Source organism: Conger conger, chromosome 8 (genome assembly GCF_963514075.1).
Source record: "Conger conger chromosome 8, fConCon1.1, whole genome shotgun sequence".
Taxonomy (NCBI): domain Eukaryota; kingdom Metazoa; phylum Chordata; class Actinopteri; order Anguilliformes; family Congridae; genus Conger; species Conger conger.
The window spans coordinates 50,350,140-50,367,171 of NC_083767.1; the positions used below are offsets into that span (position 1 = coordinate 50,350,140).

General features: G+C 46.1%; 1 protein-coding gene across 6 annotated transcripts in view; it reads left to right on the forward strand.

Moving 5' to 3' along the window:
* Positions 1-12,502, forward strand: part of kif21a (kinesin family member 21A) — a 40,179-nt gene extending 27,677 nt beyond the window's left edge. For 2 of the 6 annotated variants that reach the window (XM_061251072.1, XM_061251073.1), the window contains 20 exons: positions 53-160; positions 307-375; positions 992-1,134; positions 1,254-1,395; positions 1,705-1,899; positions 2,151-2,252; positions 2,335-2,500; positions 3,202-3,222; positions 3,979-4,036; positions 4,204-4,258; positions 4,711-4,922; positions 5,838-5,963; positions 6,852-6,980; positions 8,775-8,911; positions 9,180-9,354; positions 9,580-9,744; positions 9,887-10,004; positions 10,244-10,414; positions 10,637-10,836; positions 11,172-12,502. In XM_061251072.1, coding sequence (XP_061107056.1) covers positions 53-160; positions 307-375; positions 992-1,134; positions 1,254-1,395; positions 1,705-1,899; positions 2,151-2,252; positions 2,335-2,500; positions 3,202-3,222; positions 3,979-4,036; positions 4,204-4,258; positions 4,711-4,922; positions 5,838-5,963; positions 6,852-6,980; positions 8,775-8,911; positions 9,180-9,354; positions 9,580-9,744; positions 9,887-10,004; positions 10,244-10,414; positions 10,637-10,836; positions 11,172-11,262 — 2,583 coding nt within the window. In that variant the 3' untranslated portion in view covers positions 11,263-12,502. The remainder of the gene's footprint in view (positions 1-52; positions 161-306; positions 376-991; positions 1,135-1,253; positions 1,396-1,704; positions 1,900-2,150; positions 2,253-2,334; positions 2,501-3,201; positions 3,223-3,978; positions 4,037-4,203; positions 4,259-4,710; positions 4,923-5,837; positions 5,964-6,851; positions 6,981-8,774; positions 8,912-9,179; positions 9,355-9,579; positions 9,745-9,886; positions 10,005-10,243; positions 10,415-10,636; positions 10,837-11,171) is intronic. The other 4 variants (XM_061251075.1, XM_061251077.1, XM_061251074.1 and 1 more) reach the window with 3 other exon arrangements.
* Positions 12,503-17,032: the final 4,530 nt, after the last annotated feature.

A 17,032-nucleotide genomic window follows, 5' to 3' on the forward strand; every position in this document is an offset into this window, starting at 1 on the left:
ATCAGTGGTATAATTAGCGATTCCTGTGTTGTCATGGTGATTCTTCTTTCAGGTTCGTCTGATGAAGCAGATGAAAGAGCAGCAGGAGAAGAACCGCATGGCGGAGTCGCGGAGGAACCGTGAGATCGCCACGCTGAAGAAGGACCAGCGCAAGCAGGAGGTGTGCAGGGGGCGCTGTTGAGCTGAGCACGGATGTTCCGTTACACAACCCACAGAAAAACACTGATTCTCTGCTCATTGTGGTGTGACTGTTGATTGCGTATTTGGTTTTGGTTAAATCTGTGCCCTCTGTGGGTCCTGTTATAGCACCAGCTGAAACTGCTGGAGGCCCAGAAGAGACAGCAGGAGCTGATCCTTCGCCGCAAGACCGAGGAGGTGAGATGAGCCGGCCTCAAGCAGGCCTCAGCTGGCTAGCCTCTTTGAGCGGTTCTGACCCAGCTCAGGGCCCAGTTAAAGCAGTGGTGGTGCTTCTCGTGGTCTGACATAAAACCCTGACTATGTTGGTTGGTAGCCCCATATGATGCATAGTGCAGAGTTCCTGCATTGTGGTTGAGGGACAGCTGTCTTCATTTAGTTGGATTATCTCCATCTCAATGCGCCTGCTTCTCCGGCTGTCTGCATCTACTCTGCTTGACGTTTAATCAATGACTGCAGTGAAGGGAAGACGTTTGAGTGAAGGAGCTTTAGTGCTGCACTCTACTCAGCTGACAAGACATTGGTGTAATGGCGTACGAACAGTTGAGAACTCCAAATTTGGGTTAAAGCCTTTCAAACTGACCCAGCTCACTGTAAAAGAGCTTACGCACTGTACCTGGCCTCTGCTGAACTGTAAGAGGGCCCTTTTAGAACTGTACTGACCCAAACCATTCTTCTTCAATACAGCCCTGTTTTAATACTTGTTCAGAGTTCAAACCTCATTTGACTAATTGAAAATGCAGAGAGGAGAATGCTGGAATTGCTGTATCCCCTAAGTGGCGTCTCTCTTGGTCAGGTGACGGCCCTGCGACGGCAGGTGAGGCCTGTTTCAGGGAAGGTGAACCGTAAGGTGAGCCTGCCTGAGCCGATCCAGGACTCATACCGGTCCTCCTCTGGCCGGACATACACCGGACTCAGCGGGCTGTCCAACGGAAAAAGGTGCCATTCATCAGTTCCTCTGCACTCTTCCTGCCATGTGTGTGTATGGTAATACAGCTGACATGAACCTGTGTTTCTGTGTGTTTGCCTGTGTGTGTGGTTGTGTGCGTGTGTCTCAGGTACCAGAGGAGGTTGACGGGCATGTACTCCACCAGAGGGGCCCGGTCCAAGTGGCAGTCTCTGGAGCGGAGGATAAGTGACATCATCATGCAGAAGATGACCCTCTCCAACATGGAGTCTGACATGAACCGCCTGCTTAAGGTACCGTACTGTACGCCCTGGGTGAGGGCAGCAAGACTAGCATTAAGTCCCCTGAAAAACCATGTACAGGTTTACACTCGAAATGTAGTAAATTAGTGTTGGATTAGACGTAGTTACCAATAGTTACCAAATAGGAATTTGGAATGGGCCAAACTAACCATTTACCTATATTTATATGAGCTCAGTTTCTATACAGAGCTTTGCTGAGACATTTCTTTTCTTAATCTCAAATGGAGATATATAGGTGTGTGAAAATATGTCTGCTTCTTCCTTAATTACTTTTTTTGGATTATCTCCGCTGGCTCACAGCAACGTGAAGAGTTGACCAAGCGCAGGGAGAAGTTCTCCAGGAAGAGGGAGAAAATGGCCGCCAAGGGGCCTGACGCTGAAAAGACGATCCTGACCATCAGCGAGGAGATGGAGTCTCTGACGGCCAACATCGACTACATCAACGACAGCATCGCCGAGTGCCAGGCCAACATCATGCAGATGGAGGAGACCAAGGTGAGCATGCTCAGTCTGATTCAGCTCCACCCACTTCCCACTGCTGACCTCATCTTGGTCTCTTCCATCAGATAACCTGCACCCTTAGGCTCCACTATACATGACACAGATTCCCCTCTCTGTTTAATGAGTCAGTGATCCACAGCCCTTTACCACAGGGAACAGTGAGATGGACTGTGTGATAGGGCTCTTATATAATGTGTCGCCAGTGTCTGGTGGCCCCTCAGTGCCTGTGTGTTTGTGCCCCTCAGGAGGAAGGCGACACGGTGGATGCTCTGGCTGTCATCAGCTCCTGCACCTTAACCGAGGCCCGCTTCCTGCTGGATCACTTCATGTCCATGGCCGTCAACAAGGTACCCGTCCCTCTCCTGCGCCCGCCTGTGTGCTCCTCAGCCTGTTCAGCGGCTGTACTCACCCCCCCCGCTCCCACCCCAGGGCCTGCAGGCCGCCCAGAAGGAGTCCCAGATAAAGGTGATGGAGGGCCGCCTGAAGCAGACAGAGATCAACAGCGCCACCCAGAACCAGCTGCTCTTCCACATGCTGAAGGAGAAGGCTGAGTTTAACCCCGAGCTGGACGCTCTGCTGGGCAATGCGCTGCAAGGTACTGACCCGGTCTGGTCCGGTCCGGTCCACTGGGCCTAGAGCATGTGTGTGTGTGTGTGTGTGTGTGTGTGTGTGCTCACACACGGTACCCTGTACTGAACAGATGCTGGATGGAAGGTCACATGACTTCTAAAAGGGACAAAGCAAGCCTCCAAGTCTGGTTGTCACATTGCCTCTGTGTCAGTTATTTTTATACTGGGTCAGTGTCACTCCTTTTCTCGCTGGCTCACTGTGCCGTCTTTTTCTTGGGATTAAATTCTGGTGGAAAAAAGTCTGCAAATGAAGCAGCTTTTGTGAATCCCTGCAGAGCTGAAAAGGTACATTAATGTCGCAGGCCTCCTCAACCAAGGAGAGATCACTCCTCCATCTCAAAATGAATGAACATCAGCTATTCATGAAATTCAGTAGCTCCCTGATATTTTCCCCTCCTGCTGACACACTGCCAATGACAGCCTGTAGGCAGGTTCCCGCCTCCCGTTTTGGATGTGGGCCTGACCTCGTCACCATGTGCCTCCAGCTGCATCTATTCAGCACACGTTTGAAATGACCAGGGTGCCTAAATTAAACAGTTGGCGTACTGTTCTGTTGTGTTCTTTTTGATTTGATTAGATTTTTGTTTTTGAGTTCCTTTGAGTAGGGGAATGTATTTTTGATTTGTGTGTCGCCATTTTTGTTTCCCTGTTGCCTGAATTGAAACAGAGCTAGGTAACATGCCTCTGGGTAAGTAATGGACACAAGAGTCTCCTTTACTGGAATGAGTGCATGAGTCCTCCAGACTAACCAGTGAGCGTAACAGCGTGAGGGCGTGCATGTGATATTGCGCCGCTAAGCTTCCCACCCATCTGTCCCCCTTCCATGCAGACCCCCCTCCGACTGCAGCCACACATTAGGACCCGCTAACTGTCATTAGCAGAAGCCCCCCTGACCCCGCCCCCCCCCACACACACACACATACTTACCAACACACATGCTACCACAGTAGAACTGGACAGCTGGTACTCATTGGTGGATACCCCGCGGGTGTTTCCGTACTAATGTTCTACCTCCCTATCACATAAATCGGCTTCCCGGCCAAACATACTGAACCTGACACATGACATCTGAACTCCTTCCTTTCTAGTTCTGTTTAATTCAGAAAAACATGTGAACTAGTGTTTTGCTGCAACTTCAAATGGCATGACCTTGTCTTCATTTGCTTTCTTTTTTAATGCCAGACTGTAAATAGACATAGGCATTTTATTACCAGCGTGTTACAACTCTAATGAAAGGTGGCTTCAAGTCTGATCCATCTGCGAGACTAGGATAGGATTAATGGACAAATACACTGTAATATACTGTGACCATGACAACCTGGCATTGGAAAGATCAGTATATATGTTTCATCATTATTGAACCATTAAACATGCGACACAGAGAAAGGCCTCTTGGTGTGTGGCTGTGAGATGTGAAGGGGTGTGTTTTCTTGTGATTGCGCAGACAACGGAGACTCCAGCAGCAGCGACGAATCAGCACAGAGCCCTGCCGTGGATGGGAGGTAAACATCACCGCTTCCCGCCTCTGTCGCTCCGGGCAATGTCCATCACAGGCCCAGTCCTGCAGGGTCAATTCTTCTTCCTGCCAATCACAGCGCTGAAGCTGGGCTGTTTTGTGTAAATATATCGCTATGAATCTCATCACAGCGTGTATGTTTTTCTCTTCCAGCTCTTTGGCCTCTGACCTCATGAAACTCTGTGGAGAGACCAGGCAGAGGAGTAAGGTATGATGACCGATAGTGCCACGGTGTTGTGACTGAGTGCCGAGTTCTGTTGAAGGCAGACTGGGAGGTCACCTTTAAACTCTTCAGATGCATGAAAAGATTAGTTGTAAAGAAATTGAAAATAATAATCAGAAAAGTAAAAAAATAATAAAAAAAAGATAACAATGTTTCAACACAAAAATCTTACCTATTGTACCTTTAAATAGGATTTCGTTTTTTTTCACAAGTAATACTGCCTGGATCATGACCTGAATGAGGGTCCAATTTCAGGCAGTCAATGAAAATCACCACATTTTTTCAGTGTTATTTTTTGAAATGGAGAATGCCCATGTAGGCACTTGATACCCATAGTAAAATATAGATTTTGTAAACATTCTTGAAACTCCTTTTTAGTATTCTTGGGAAGTTTACATCAAGGTTGTAGGACCTGACTGTCTCTCTTCCTCACGCAGGCCCGTCGAAGGACCACCACACAAATGGAGCTTCTGTACGCCCACAGCAACGACCCCAGCCCTAGCACATCCACCGGGGAATTCTCCGCCCCTCTCCTCTCATTGGTGGAAGCTCAAGAAGGGAACGGGGAGCTGGAGCATTTTGGGTCCTCATTCAGGGACAGAGATGTCTTGACCTCTCCCTCAGGCTTGCCCTCTAAGCTGGGCAGCATGTAAGTTTGTGCCAGAGAATGCTATCGTGCTATCGTGCTAATGTCGCCTGCGCCCCTGCATGATATGGCTGCTGCTTCTTATTTTTAATTGATTTAGTTTTTGTGTTTGGAAAGTTGCCCCAACCCCCCTCATCCCCACTTACCGCCCATGTATTCTCCCCAAAACAAAATTCTTGTACCTCTTATGCCTAAGAATGTGGCATGTGATTTTTTTTTTTCTGTCAAGTTTTTATTTGAATCTTGATTCCTTCACAAGGTTCTTGAGAATTAATAATGGTCTTTATTTTATAGTAACTCTTGACACTTGACATGGATCTCTTAAGCTCTGCCCCTTTGGATATATTAAGCTGGTTGCCTATGCAGAGAATTGTAGCTGTGTTCAAAGGGTTTGTTGCTCTTGGCTGAGTCCTGCCAATGTTGAATATGCCTCATGTATGGCTTGCCTTATCGTTTGACCAGGTGCCATTTTGCACTCCAGCTTGACTCTTGTGCTTTACCTGGGCAAACTCCTACTTGGCTGTTTAGTGTTCACTAATGCTACAGGGCTTGTACAGTCCATTAGCAGCTCCCAAAGTGATTTGTTAAATTCCAGTGCACTGGCTGAGCTTAGTGTCCTCTTGCTGCTTGGGTCAAAGACAGCACTGGGGACAGGTTTCAGTGTGACACACAGTGTATCCTTGAGTCTGTAACGAGCCACCAGAATCTCCAGTCTGGTGAAGAAGGACCCTGAGTTGGATCAAGGTATCAGGTAACGTTGATGGTTTGTGCTCACAACCCCCATTCTGCATGTTTACCACCTCTGAAAATTGATGTGTGTTTATTGTTTTTGTTACTTTGAGTTCTACCTCCCCACCTCCCCCCCAGCCCGACTGTTATCACGATTTTTAATCAAACAAAAAAACTCCCAACTGTCAGCTCCGGGTCCAGGCCTTCCCTAGCGGTTGAGAAGAAACCGTCAGAGGGCTCGCCCGTCACCCGGAGGAAGATATATGAGAAAACACAATTGACAGTCGACAAGGTCAAGGGAAAGGAGATCAAACAGTAAGAGCTAGCGCCGCCCTGCAGGCTGGAGGCTGAAATGATCGCTTCTACTGATCGCTTCTAATGAGCACTAATGAGTTAGCTTTCTGAAAGAATTACCCACGTGCTATAGGGAAAGCATGTCTCTTACCAACCTCGCAAGCAACTATCTTCTTTGCCTGGTTGGATTACGTCTCCCCAGTCACACACTGAACGTGTTTATTACCAGACAAAAACATTTCTGCTGTGTACTGTGTATACCTAGATTTGTGTACACAGGGTATATATGTGCAAGAGTGTAACTCTTGCCAGATATACTCTTGAGTTGAAAAATCTGGAAAATAATTATTGCTGGTATAGCAGAGCATTCAGTGTTTGGCTTGCTTCATCTTTTTAGCCTTTTGATCTGATTACATTGCAATAACATTGCAAGTAATATATTCCTATTTTGCTGACGTATTAACCCACTGATTCTCTTGTAAAGCCCATCCAACACATTCCTGTAAAGAGAATGGCGGGGGTAAGGGAAACATGGGTGAGAAAATGCAGCTGTATGCTTGCAATAAGCTCTCTTTCTAATGACTCGCTATGGCCCTGCGTGATACAGGGGAAAGAAGGATCCAGTGCCATACAGGTTAGGCACATACTGTACTTCCAGTACCATAGATTTCCGTCACATTCAGTCGTACCACAGAGTTAAGTCAGTTTGCAGAGTAGGATAGGATGAATATCCCGATTCCATGCATAGCTATACTGCTCTCTGAACGCTGTGGGTATCCTCTACTGTGTGAGGAGATGACTGGTGAACAGTTTGAAGTGTGTCTGTGTGTGCAAATGGCTACGGTTAAGTGTGTGTGAGTGTGAGTGAGAGAGAATCCATCCAGAAACTCTACATGTCTGCTGTTTCAGCTCCGATTCAGGGACCCCCAAGGCCAGTTCATCACCCCCTTCCTCCCCCATCATCCGGTCCCGTAGTCATCAGAACGTTTTTAACCGTCTCTCAATTTCTCTCGAGAGCGTGGCTGGTCAACAGGATAAGTAAGAGAAGAGACTTGCTTTCACACATCACACAGATATGCAGCAATAAATGGACAGTAAAGCAGTAACTTACTTCTTTTTTTTTTTTTTGACACATGACACATGTACAGACATCTGTAATGCAGGTGTTATTGCCTTTAATGCAAAATGTAGTGAAACAGGGACTACTGTAATGTAACCACATCTCATGAAGTGCTACACTGTGCTTTAAGTGAAAATGGACAGTGCTGTACACCACATTATCATTGTTTAGTAGTATAGCATAACCAGTGATGTTAATGACCTCATAAGCTGTTGACGGGAGAATATAAAACGTTCTGATCTGTGTTCCCTTTCCTATTTCCTGTGTGAGTCTCCTCTTCTAATTGTTCAGTGTTAGGGAGGTTAACCCCTTTCATCAGTTTAGACGTGTACACAGTAAGGACTTCATCAATGTTTTCTCCCAAACCACTCGAAATTAGAATGACGATTTAAATTATAACCTGCAAATCGCACAGAATCACACAGTGTACGCCCATATTTTTGCAGTCATTTCTAGGGAGCTGTTCAGCTCCAAAACAAAGCCAGCCAAGTATCTTATTTTACATGAATGAAAATTATTTTGTAATTTTTATAATTAGTAACTTTTTTAGCTAAACAAAATATTGAGCTTTTTTCGCGCTGTGAAATATCGAGATGAATGGAGTGTGTTTTACTCAGGTGTGGCATAAAATTCATAAATTGGCAAGGAAAGCTAAATGAAAAATTCTGAATTAAGTTTTGCTCGTTCAATTGGGCTTATATTATACTAAAATGACTGTGTACATGTCTAAATGGTTTAGAAAATCACCATTACGATTTTTAACATCCCTACATTTACTAAGCCACTACCCTCCCGCACTCTCTCTCTCTCCCTGTGGATGACTCCTCTTGTGATAGCAGCTGTCTGTCTCGCGTTGTGTCATCAGACATGACATCATGTCCCTGTCTCTGTCCCGTGCCTGTGCCAGGGTTTGGGACAGAGCACTCATCGCTCCCCTGTGCCAGTCATGTGGCGTATTCTAGTGCTCTGAACAAGACTTTTAATCTCTCCTTCCGCTTGTTTGGTTCTGTCCACAATAGAGCTTTTCAGTACAGGGTGTCATGTGATGCTTGAAAAGATCAAATTGTCCTCTGTGGGTCTCAATGGCACCTGTAGCTGGAAAGACTATTGTTACTTGTTGTTACTTAAGCTATTCAGGATAAGTATCTTGGCCAAGGGTACTTCAGCAGTGCCTCACTAAGGGTTTTAATCTTTGAATTTAATCAGTCTTCTGATCATGAGTTCAGTGTGCTAGCAGGGTTGAACCACGGTCGAACCACGGTCACCATGGCTGGCACGCTGCTGGCTCTGTGAGTCTGTCACTCTCCCTGTCTCTCAGTGGCTGTACTGCTGTTGTCACTGTAGGTGGGATGAGAGTGAGTCTTCTGTACTGCAGGCACACAGGTAGCCTCTCCTGTTGGGGCTTCTTCACTTCCTTTTCTCCTCTCTTCTGCTGTGAGCTCACTGATTGGTCTGTGATTCTCAGTGGGGAGGGCTGGGCGTTTGTTTAATTTGCTGCATGCGGCGGTGAGCGTGTGGGTTTGTGTGTCCGTGCATGTTGGCGTTTATGCCTGAACGCGTTCCGTCCGCTGTTTGTTTGGTGCTCAGCTGTGTGTGACTTGCATGTTAGTCAGCCTGTTTCGTGTTTAGTCAAGTTTTTAGTCAAGTGACACCGTGATGAAACATTTGATGACATTCTGCCTTTGTGACGTTTGGTGTGTCGCCTCCCTCAGAGGCGTGATAAACCCCGTCCCGTCCTCGAAGAGCACCAGGGGGGCTACTCTGCAGTGTGTCCATGTGGCCGAGGGCCACTCCAAGGCCGTGCTGTGTGTGGACTCCACTGACGACCTGCTGTTCACTGGCTCCAAGGGTACTGGTCACTCACATTAACTACCATTTACCACCATTCATCACCATTCACCATCATTCGCTACCATTTACCACCATTCACCACCAAGAATACTTTTTACTTCAAATACAAATTCATTAAGTATGTAGCAAGAATAAGAAATCCCACTCTACTGTTACCATACCTTTGGAGGCCACTGTAGGTGGCTCTTAATACATTACTCATGATTCTGGTATTGAAGTTGAATGTTATGGAATGTATGAATCTATGTCTGACCTCTGTTCCTCAGACCGTACCTGTAAGGTGTGGAACTTGGTGACAGGGCAAGAGATCATGTCCCTGGGGGGGCACCCCAATAACGTGGTGTCAGTGAGATACTGCTCCAGCCTGGTCTTCACCGTCTCCACCTCCTACATCAAGGTGTGGGACATCCGAGACTCGGCCAAGTGCATCCACACCCTAACGTGAGTGTCCCAGCCACTCCCAGTGCTCTCCCCCTGCTTTCCACATTACCTACTGTACCTCTGAGTGTCCCAGATATTCCAGAATGTTCATTTTCCATAAAGAAAGGTCTTAATAATGACTTTGATGACTCTGGTGTGTTTGTGTTACTCCTGTTTGACCGTGTGTGTGTGTGTGTGTGTGTGTGTGGGTGCGCGTGTGTGTGTGTGTGCCCTCACGTGTTGCAGATCCTCTGGGCTGGTGACTACAGGTGACGCCTGTGCTGCCAGCACCAACCGGACCGTCACCATACCGGCCGGAGAGAACCAGATCAACCAGATCGCCCTGAATCCCCCGGGGACCTTCCTGTATGCAGCTGCTGGGAACTGTGTCCGCATGTGGGACCTGAAGAGGTGCAGCATAGAGACCTTGCTTTGGTGTTTCTGAGATGACTCAAAGCTCTCAGTCATATTCCCTCACTCTCTGTCACTCCCTCTCCTACCCTCTCACACCTACTTTCACCTTGTTCTCTCTGTCTCTCTCTCTCTCTCTCAGGTTTTGCTCTACAGGGAAGCTGATAGGACACTTGAGTCCAGTCATGTGCCTGACGGTGGATCAGACAGGAAATGGTCAAGATCTCGTCATCACTGGATCCAAAGATCATTACATTAAGGTTAGCACATGTGTGTGTGTGCGTGTATTTTTGTGTATGTATATGTGTGTGCGTGTGTGTGTGAGGGAGAGAGAAACCTCTTGCTGTCACAGAGCGCTGATCTGTATCTCATTGCTTTCATATACTGCTCGCTGCAGACATCGTCTGTTATGTGTGTGTGTTTGTCTTAATGCGCTGGCTTCCCCCGTGTTTGGTTAGGTATCATTGAATCGTTATTTGACATTTGGATGCCGTTCCAGATGTTCGATGTGACGGAAGGGGTCCAGGGGAGCTTCAGCCCCACGCACAACTTCGAGCCCCCGCACTATGACGGCATCGAATCCCTAACGGTGCAGGGAGACGCGTTCTTCAGCGGCTCCAGGGACAACGGCATCAAGAAGTGGGACCTGTCCCGCAAAGATATGCTGCAGGTGAGAGAGACGCGGGGGGACCATACCATCGCGCACTCTGTTTCTGCCAAATGGCTGAAGCTAAGCAGATGTGGGCTTGGTTGGTATGGAAGATGGGGGCGCATTGCAAAGCACTTTGAGTATGAGAAAAGCGCTATGTAAATATTATTATTATTATTATTGTTATTATCTGAGACTGTTAGGTGGGGTGTTGAGGGCTCGTGATTGGCTTCTCTCCCCCAGCAAGTGCCGAACGCGCACCGTGACTGGGTGTGTGCGCTGGGCGTGGTGCCCGGCCTCCCGGCCCTGCTGAGCGGGTGTAGGGGGGGCATGCTGAAGCTGTGGAACACCGACACCCTGGCCCCCCTGGGGGAGCTGCGCGGCCACGACAGCCCCATCAACGGCATCGCCACCAACAACAGCAACGTCTTCACTGCGTCCGAGTGAGCGCGCGCTAACATATATACACACGTGCATATTCTCCCCACTCACACATGTAAATACCCTCATATTAAAGGTGATAGTCTACACTTTAGCCTCATATTCATCATTTCATAAAGTACTGAGCCAAAACAGAAATTGTGTTACTGTCCATGTACTTATGGACTGCACTGTACAGGCATGCTCTTTTTCCCACACTTGCATTCTCTACACACACGCACATATACACACACTATGACAAAGACAAAATGTCTGGTGACACATCTTATAACTATTCTGTTTTTCTGGAAAGATTTTTTGTGGTGAGATGATGGTTTCATGCCCTTTTCATTGACAGCGACCGGACGGTGAAGATATGGCGGGCGAAGGGGGCGCCGGACGGCATGTTTGACGCGGCAGACAACATGGACGACAGCAGCTGTAACTGAACGGAGCGTGCAGGCTGCTGGCATCCTGACCCCTGACCCGGGGCTGTGGGTGGGGTTCCAGTGGTGTGGTCCTGTGGCACTGTGCACTTTCAAAGGGGGAGGGAGGGGGGAAGCAGGGGTGGAGTCCCAGAGAGGAAGGGGAGGAGTCTTAGCTGAAGCCAATCATAGCCCGAAGGTGAGGGTGTCCTCCCGGTCTCACTGCGATCTATATATCAACTAAAACAACAAGCGCATTTAAACCGAGGGCTCCTGCTACTCTCATTCAAAGGCTGCATCTCCAAACGCGCAGTGTGTGACTCCTAAACCTGCATTCCCGCGACGCCCCCGCTTATAAGGCTTGAGTCTGTTTCTGCCACGGCGGCCAATGGCGGCCCTGCTGGAGAAACCCCCACAGACGCTTAGCCACTCAGCCGTCTGCCTACAGAACCACTCGTGACGCCCCTGAGGACGGCGTGGGTGGGACCTCGGAGCTGGTCTCCAGGTTCGGGCCACGCCCATCCCAGTGCGCCACTTCCCAGCTAAATGGAGTGGTCCGCTTTGTCGAGGGTAACCATGGCGATCTGCCTAACATCTGTGTGAGTGGCTGCCCCTCAACTTAAACCACAAAATGCTCTTAAGCTGTTCCATGTTTGCTTTAATGTCCGTAAGTAACTGGAAGTAATAGGTGACCAAAAGTGTGGAACTTTTTCCTAGTTTTAAGTCAAGACCTCACTTACAATAGCAGTATTCTAGTTGGCACTAATTGTCGACCATTTATCTCACTATGTGTGTATCCCTATAAAGAGCCGTCATTTTCCCCTGTTATGGTCAATCTTTTCTCTGTTCAGTTCTAGACATGATGCTGTTAAACCTTTCCTAGAGGCTCTGAACTAATGTATCTGCTGCTATGTATTCTGCACACCTTTAATCTGTAGAGCTTGATCCCAGAGCCCAGGCAAGCTGTGGCTGACATAGGCACACGCTGTAGATAGGCATATTTGTAAAGAGAGGAGTTTTTCCCTGTGCCTGTAACCCTAATACGGTAGACTGTATGGTAATGGTATGTACTGATGTTGGTTGAACACTACTTCCCTGTGTAGGTTTAAGTTTCGTTGTCCGATTTGTATTATGCTCAAAGCTTTATGTATATAAAATACCTTTTTTGTTTTGTTTCTCATGATTTTTAGTTGCGGAAAAATGGCTGACCCTAGTGATTCTAATGTCAGATGCAGAGTGAAATAAATGCCATCTGTCAAAAGCAGTGGGGTCACTGGTGTCATTCACTTGTTGGGAAAAGGCAACAGAACATTGACATTTAGAATAAAGCAGCAATGCACGAGCGAACATATCAGGGGCTAACTGGAGTGTGCTCTTTCTTTCATCCTGAAACCTGACTCGTTTAATAATGAGGCACAAAAAGCATTGGGAGACTAGATTCAAGACAAAAACATTTATTTTCTAACAAAACACAAAAAAACACTAACCCCTTAGCGCAAGCCCCCTAGTGGCCGGCACCATGAGACATTCACTCAGCTAGGACATTCAGTGCTCCTGCAAACAAACTATGAGAGGAATCGAAGTATTTTGCCCACATCCATTACTAAGCGGAAAGTAAATCAAACACGGTTTCTAAGTGCCACCGCTGTCCCCTACTTTGGCCAGCAAGTGGACTGTGGTGGCACTTAGAAACAAGCACCCCCTGCCCAGTCTCATCTGCAACTAGTGTAACAGTGGACAATAGCATTTATCTGGGATGAACTCAAGGATACGAACATTTCACCAACAAAAAAATGATATTCCGTCAACAAGATAAAGCCAAAAGTAGCCCTTAAGTATTCCAATACAGCGCTGCTCACTGAAGAGCAAGCCGCAATTGTTTTCTCCGGCTGCGGGAAGATACTACCATTATTCTGCCATTGCATCCGAATGGCGAAAGCAGATTCGACCCATGCTGACATGGGTTTGGGGGTCTGAAGAAGATGAAGTATGAAGTCTTGGATATGAACATGGAGTAGATGATTTCTGCTTCATTGCATCATATTTTTGAGAATGTTTTATTTGCATACGACGATTTGTTTGTAAAAAATAGTTTGTATCGGGGACTATGTAGCTGTTGGTAGCCTGCAGGAGCAGTGCGTTAGCATACCCAGGGCAGCTAGAGAGCGTCCTGGCTCAGAGTAGCATGCTTTGTTGGAATTCATTCCAAATTGAGTGTTGAAATCCCCTCGCAACAAAATATTACAGGCTATACTTTAGAGCAAGAGACAGAAAAAGCAAGAGCAAAAAAAGAAGTAATAACGTGCATTCTAAATGTTAGAGCTAGTGGGTAATTGAAGAGACTGCTGCGTGAAATCGCTTATGCCTAGAGCCAAACTATACCCTCTGTTGGATAGACTGCACACTTGTTTATGGCAGTCCTGTCTGACAGACACCTAACTGAAGAAGTTATTTGTTGCACATTCAGTTAAGTGGAACAGACTCCATGGAAGAACGTCACCATGAACATGTGTTCTTCGTCCATAGTGTAGGGTTAGAGTGATCATAGAGTGGCTGGCTGTTCACACTTTCTGTAACATAAATGTAAACATAAATCAGTTAGCCGCAGTTCAAATGCAGCATGTTTACAGTTACGGCCAAGACTCGTTATCTGACCGCAACACAAAAGGTTTGGCGACAAGTGGAGTTCAAACGGGTGAACGTTTTCATTTCTAGGTGCACAGTGTTATTTTTTATTTTATTTTATTTTTTGCTAGATGTTAAAACGGAGAGCTATCGGGAGTGAGAATTCCGTTAATTGGGTCCGACCAGTTGCCGCTCATCACCGCAATCAGCACCGGAGAAGACAATCAAGAGAGCAGGGAGAGATTGGCCATTTGGGCCCATTAACGCAATACGCCATACCCGCAGAAACTGAGCTGTGTAACATTTACTGTACAAATATTATAGCATACCAATGCTCAGTCATATCAATGATGCACTGGCAATCTCTTTCTTTGCGCACACTTGCACAATCCGTGGATTTATTTTTAGAAGAATGGGCTGCCCAGCCCTGTTCCTGGAGATAAACAGTCCTGAGAGCTTTGAGCTGCTAATTACTCGATGTGCCAAATTAGACTTTATAGCCTATGTGACCAGCTCTATTACGGTGTTGAACATTTTTTCCCGTATATTTGAGCATAAAATAGCTTATCACTTAAGCTATTCATTCATGCGATCATTCATACGGCCTATTCCTACTTCAGTGGTGCCAGTAATTCGCGACCTGCATGTTTTTGTGTACTGGGTAATGTCTTGTGTGCAGGAGAACTACCATTCTGATCATACAAAATCAAATATCCATTGTTTCATGTCAAATCCATTGTGCTGGAGTACAGCACAAAACAAAAATGGTGTCACTGTCCAAATGCAAACTACACTGGATTGGCCCTGAATACTTATTACCACTAGATGGCAGCATTCAGTCATACTTATCAGGGCAATACCTCTGGCTTCAATGCTCTCGCACACAGGAATTTCTAGACTCATGTTGAGATTCATAATGAAATATAAGTTAGCACATGTTAGTATATCATTTGTAAACTGCTTGGAAAATCTATATACTATACTATTTGTATATTGATGCATTACTGTGTATGCAGTACATTTCCTTGTATTTGTGTATCCAGGGTGCCATTGCAGTAGCAGACACATGAATACACATGCAATCTGTATTGTCCCTTTAAATCATTGAAAGGACCGTCATCTTCTATGAGGTAATGAATGTCTCCATAGTGATGTGTTAATGAAAATGGAAGTGTGTGCTGTAAAACGTTTTAACCTTTCAATAAAAATCAGTCAACACGTTGGTCAGAATCACAGTGGTGGATAAACACTAGCCAGTGGGTTTTGACCTTATGCAATACTTCCACAAAACATACAAATCAATATTTGATAATGTAGCATGTTTTAAGATGTGTTTAGTGCTAATGGACTTTCTGAGCCATGCTCAAACCCTCTTGGGTGTTTTGCTGGGGAGTGAGGACACTGCTCGTCACTTAGAGCCTGAGCAGTTTGTGGTTGAAAAAAGGCAGATGTTAAAGTACACAACACTAATTGACAGATAGGCAAGCTGAATTCACTAGGGATGCCGATCCTAACAGCTGTGAAATAAGTGCCGTAGAACTTTCAGAATATCACAAGAAATGAAACCTTTGTGTTTGTGCTGGTAGGCTCTGTTTTCCACACAATGCTGGCAGCGCATACCAGTGTTTTTTTTCTCTTAAATGTATGAATATGAACCATTTTTGCAACAGTTCTGCAGTACAGTTTAGTCCATATTGGTAAAAACCTGTGGTAAGTCAGAAGTTCCCTCAAACCATAAGGACCCATTAAAGACCAATGGGGTCATCAGTTCTAGTTTCACAAAGAATCAGATCGAAGTCTAGCCGTTTCAGCTGACTGGTTCGTTGACTGTAATCTTTAACCTTATCTGTGAACAAAGCACATCTCCTCACATGAAGAATAATCCTATTGATTTGATTATAACAACATTAATTACTAATTAGACCTCAGTCCCATAGTAATGACTCCTATGGAGTAGACACAGCATGTGCTACTTTTCTTGGTTTTGTTTTCTGACGTTCACACAATGTGAGTTTTTAAAGCATCTATGAGAACAGTGAAATTGCATTAATTAATTAAATAATTAGCGAGTTAGCATCAGAAACTTGGCTGTGGAGAAATGTGTAGAGACGCGGATAATGTGCAAATGTCCTTTTGAATCGGCGGAAACGGTCTGCTCTGTGAAGTGCAATCTTTTTACTTGTTTGCCTCATCTTCCTGCCTTTCTTCATGCTGACCTTGTTTTTCATAAGAGGCACACGGAGGAGGAAAAGAAAGCACAGGAGATAATTACACAGAGGATCGCTTGGCATCACCTTGAAAAGGTTGTCATTGTACACCAGAAAGAAAGACCGAGAAAATGGTGAATTCTAAATTTAGGGGAATTATTGGGCAGGTCTACTGGAGCTGAATGCTGAAAGCTGTGCTGAGAAGGAGAATCAGGGCTGTATTGTGCACGCGTCTGTATTTCTGTCAAGCTCAGACAGGAGAGAGGGGGGATCAGAACTTGAAGGGACATGACTAAAGGTGGTTATGTGAGAGTTAGGGCTAGGGCGGGGACATTACATTACATTACATTAATGGCATTTGGCAGACGCTCTTATCCAGAGCGATGTACAGTTGATTAGACTAAGCAGGAGACAATCCTCCCCTGGAGCAATGCCGGGTTAAGGGCCTTGCTCAAGGGCCCAAGGCTGTGCGGATTTTATTGTGGCTACACCGGGGATCGAACCGCCAACCTTGCGGGTCCCAGTCATTTACTTAACGACTACGCTACAGGCCGGGGGACAAGTTCCTCAGAGTTGTAGCCCTTAAACCATTTGAAGATGATGCCAGTCTTCTCTGAAATTACTTGGTTGTAGTTGGTTACAAAGCTTCCGTGCTAGGAACCGTTATTACTTCATATGACTTTATATCTGAAAGCCCTCCGCCAGCTGATTGAGATACTGATTGAGCTAGCTGAGGTACAATGATGTGCACTTTACACAGCTTTTAATTTTGAAGCAATACCCATCTCAGTCCCCAAAACACCCAACACGCATGTGTAATTTTTACAGTTGAATTTCCGTTTAATGCCATGAAGTGGCATTTAAAGCTGATGTTATTGGTTAAAACCTGTGAATTACAATGATACAATTTGCTCGAATTGTTACACCTACAGACAACATTCCAGGAAGTCCTGCAGGGCTCC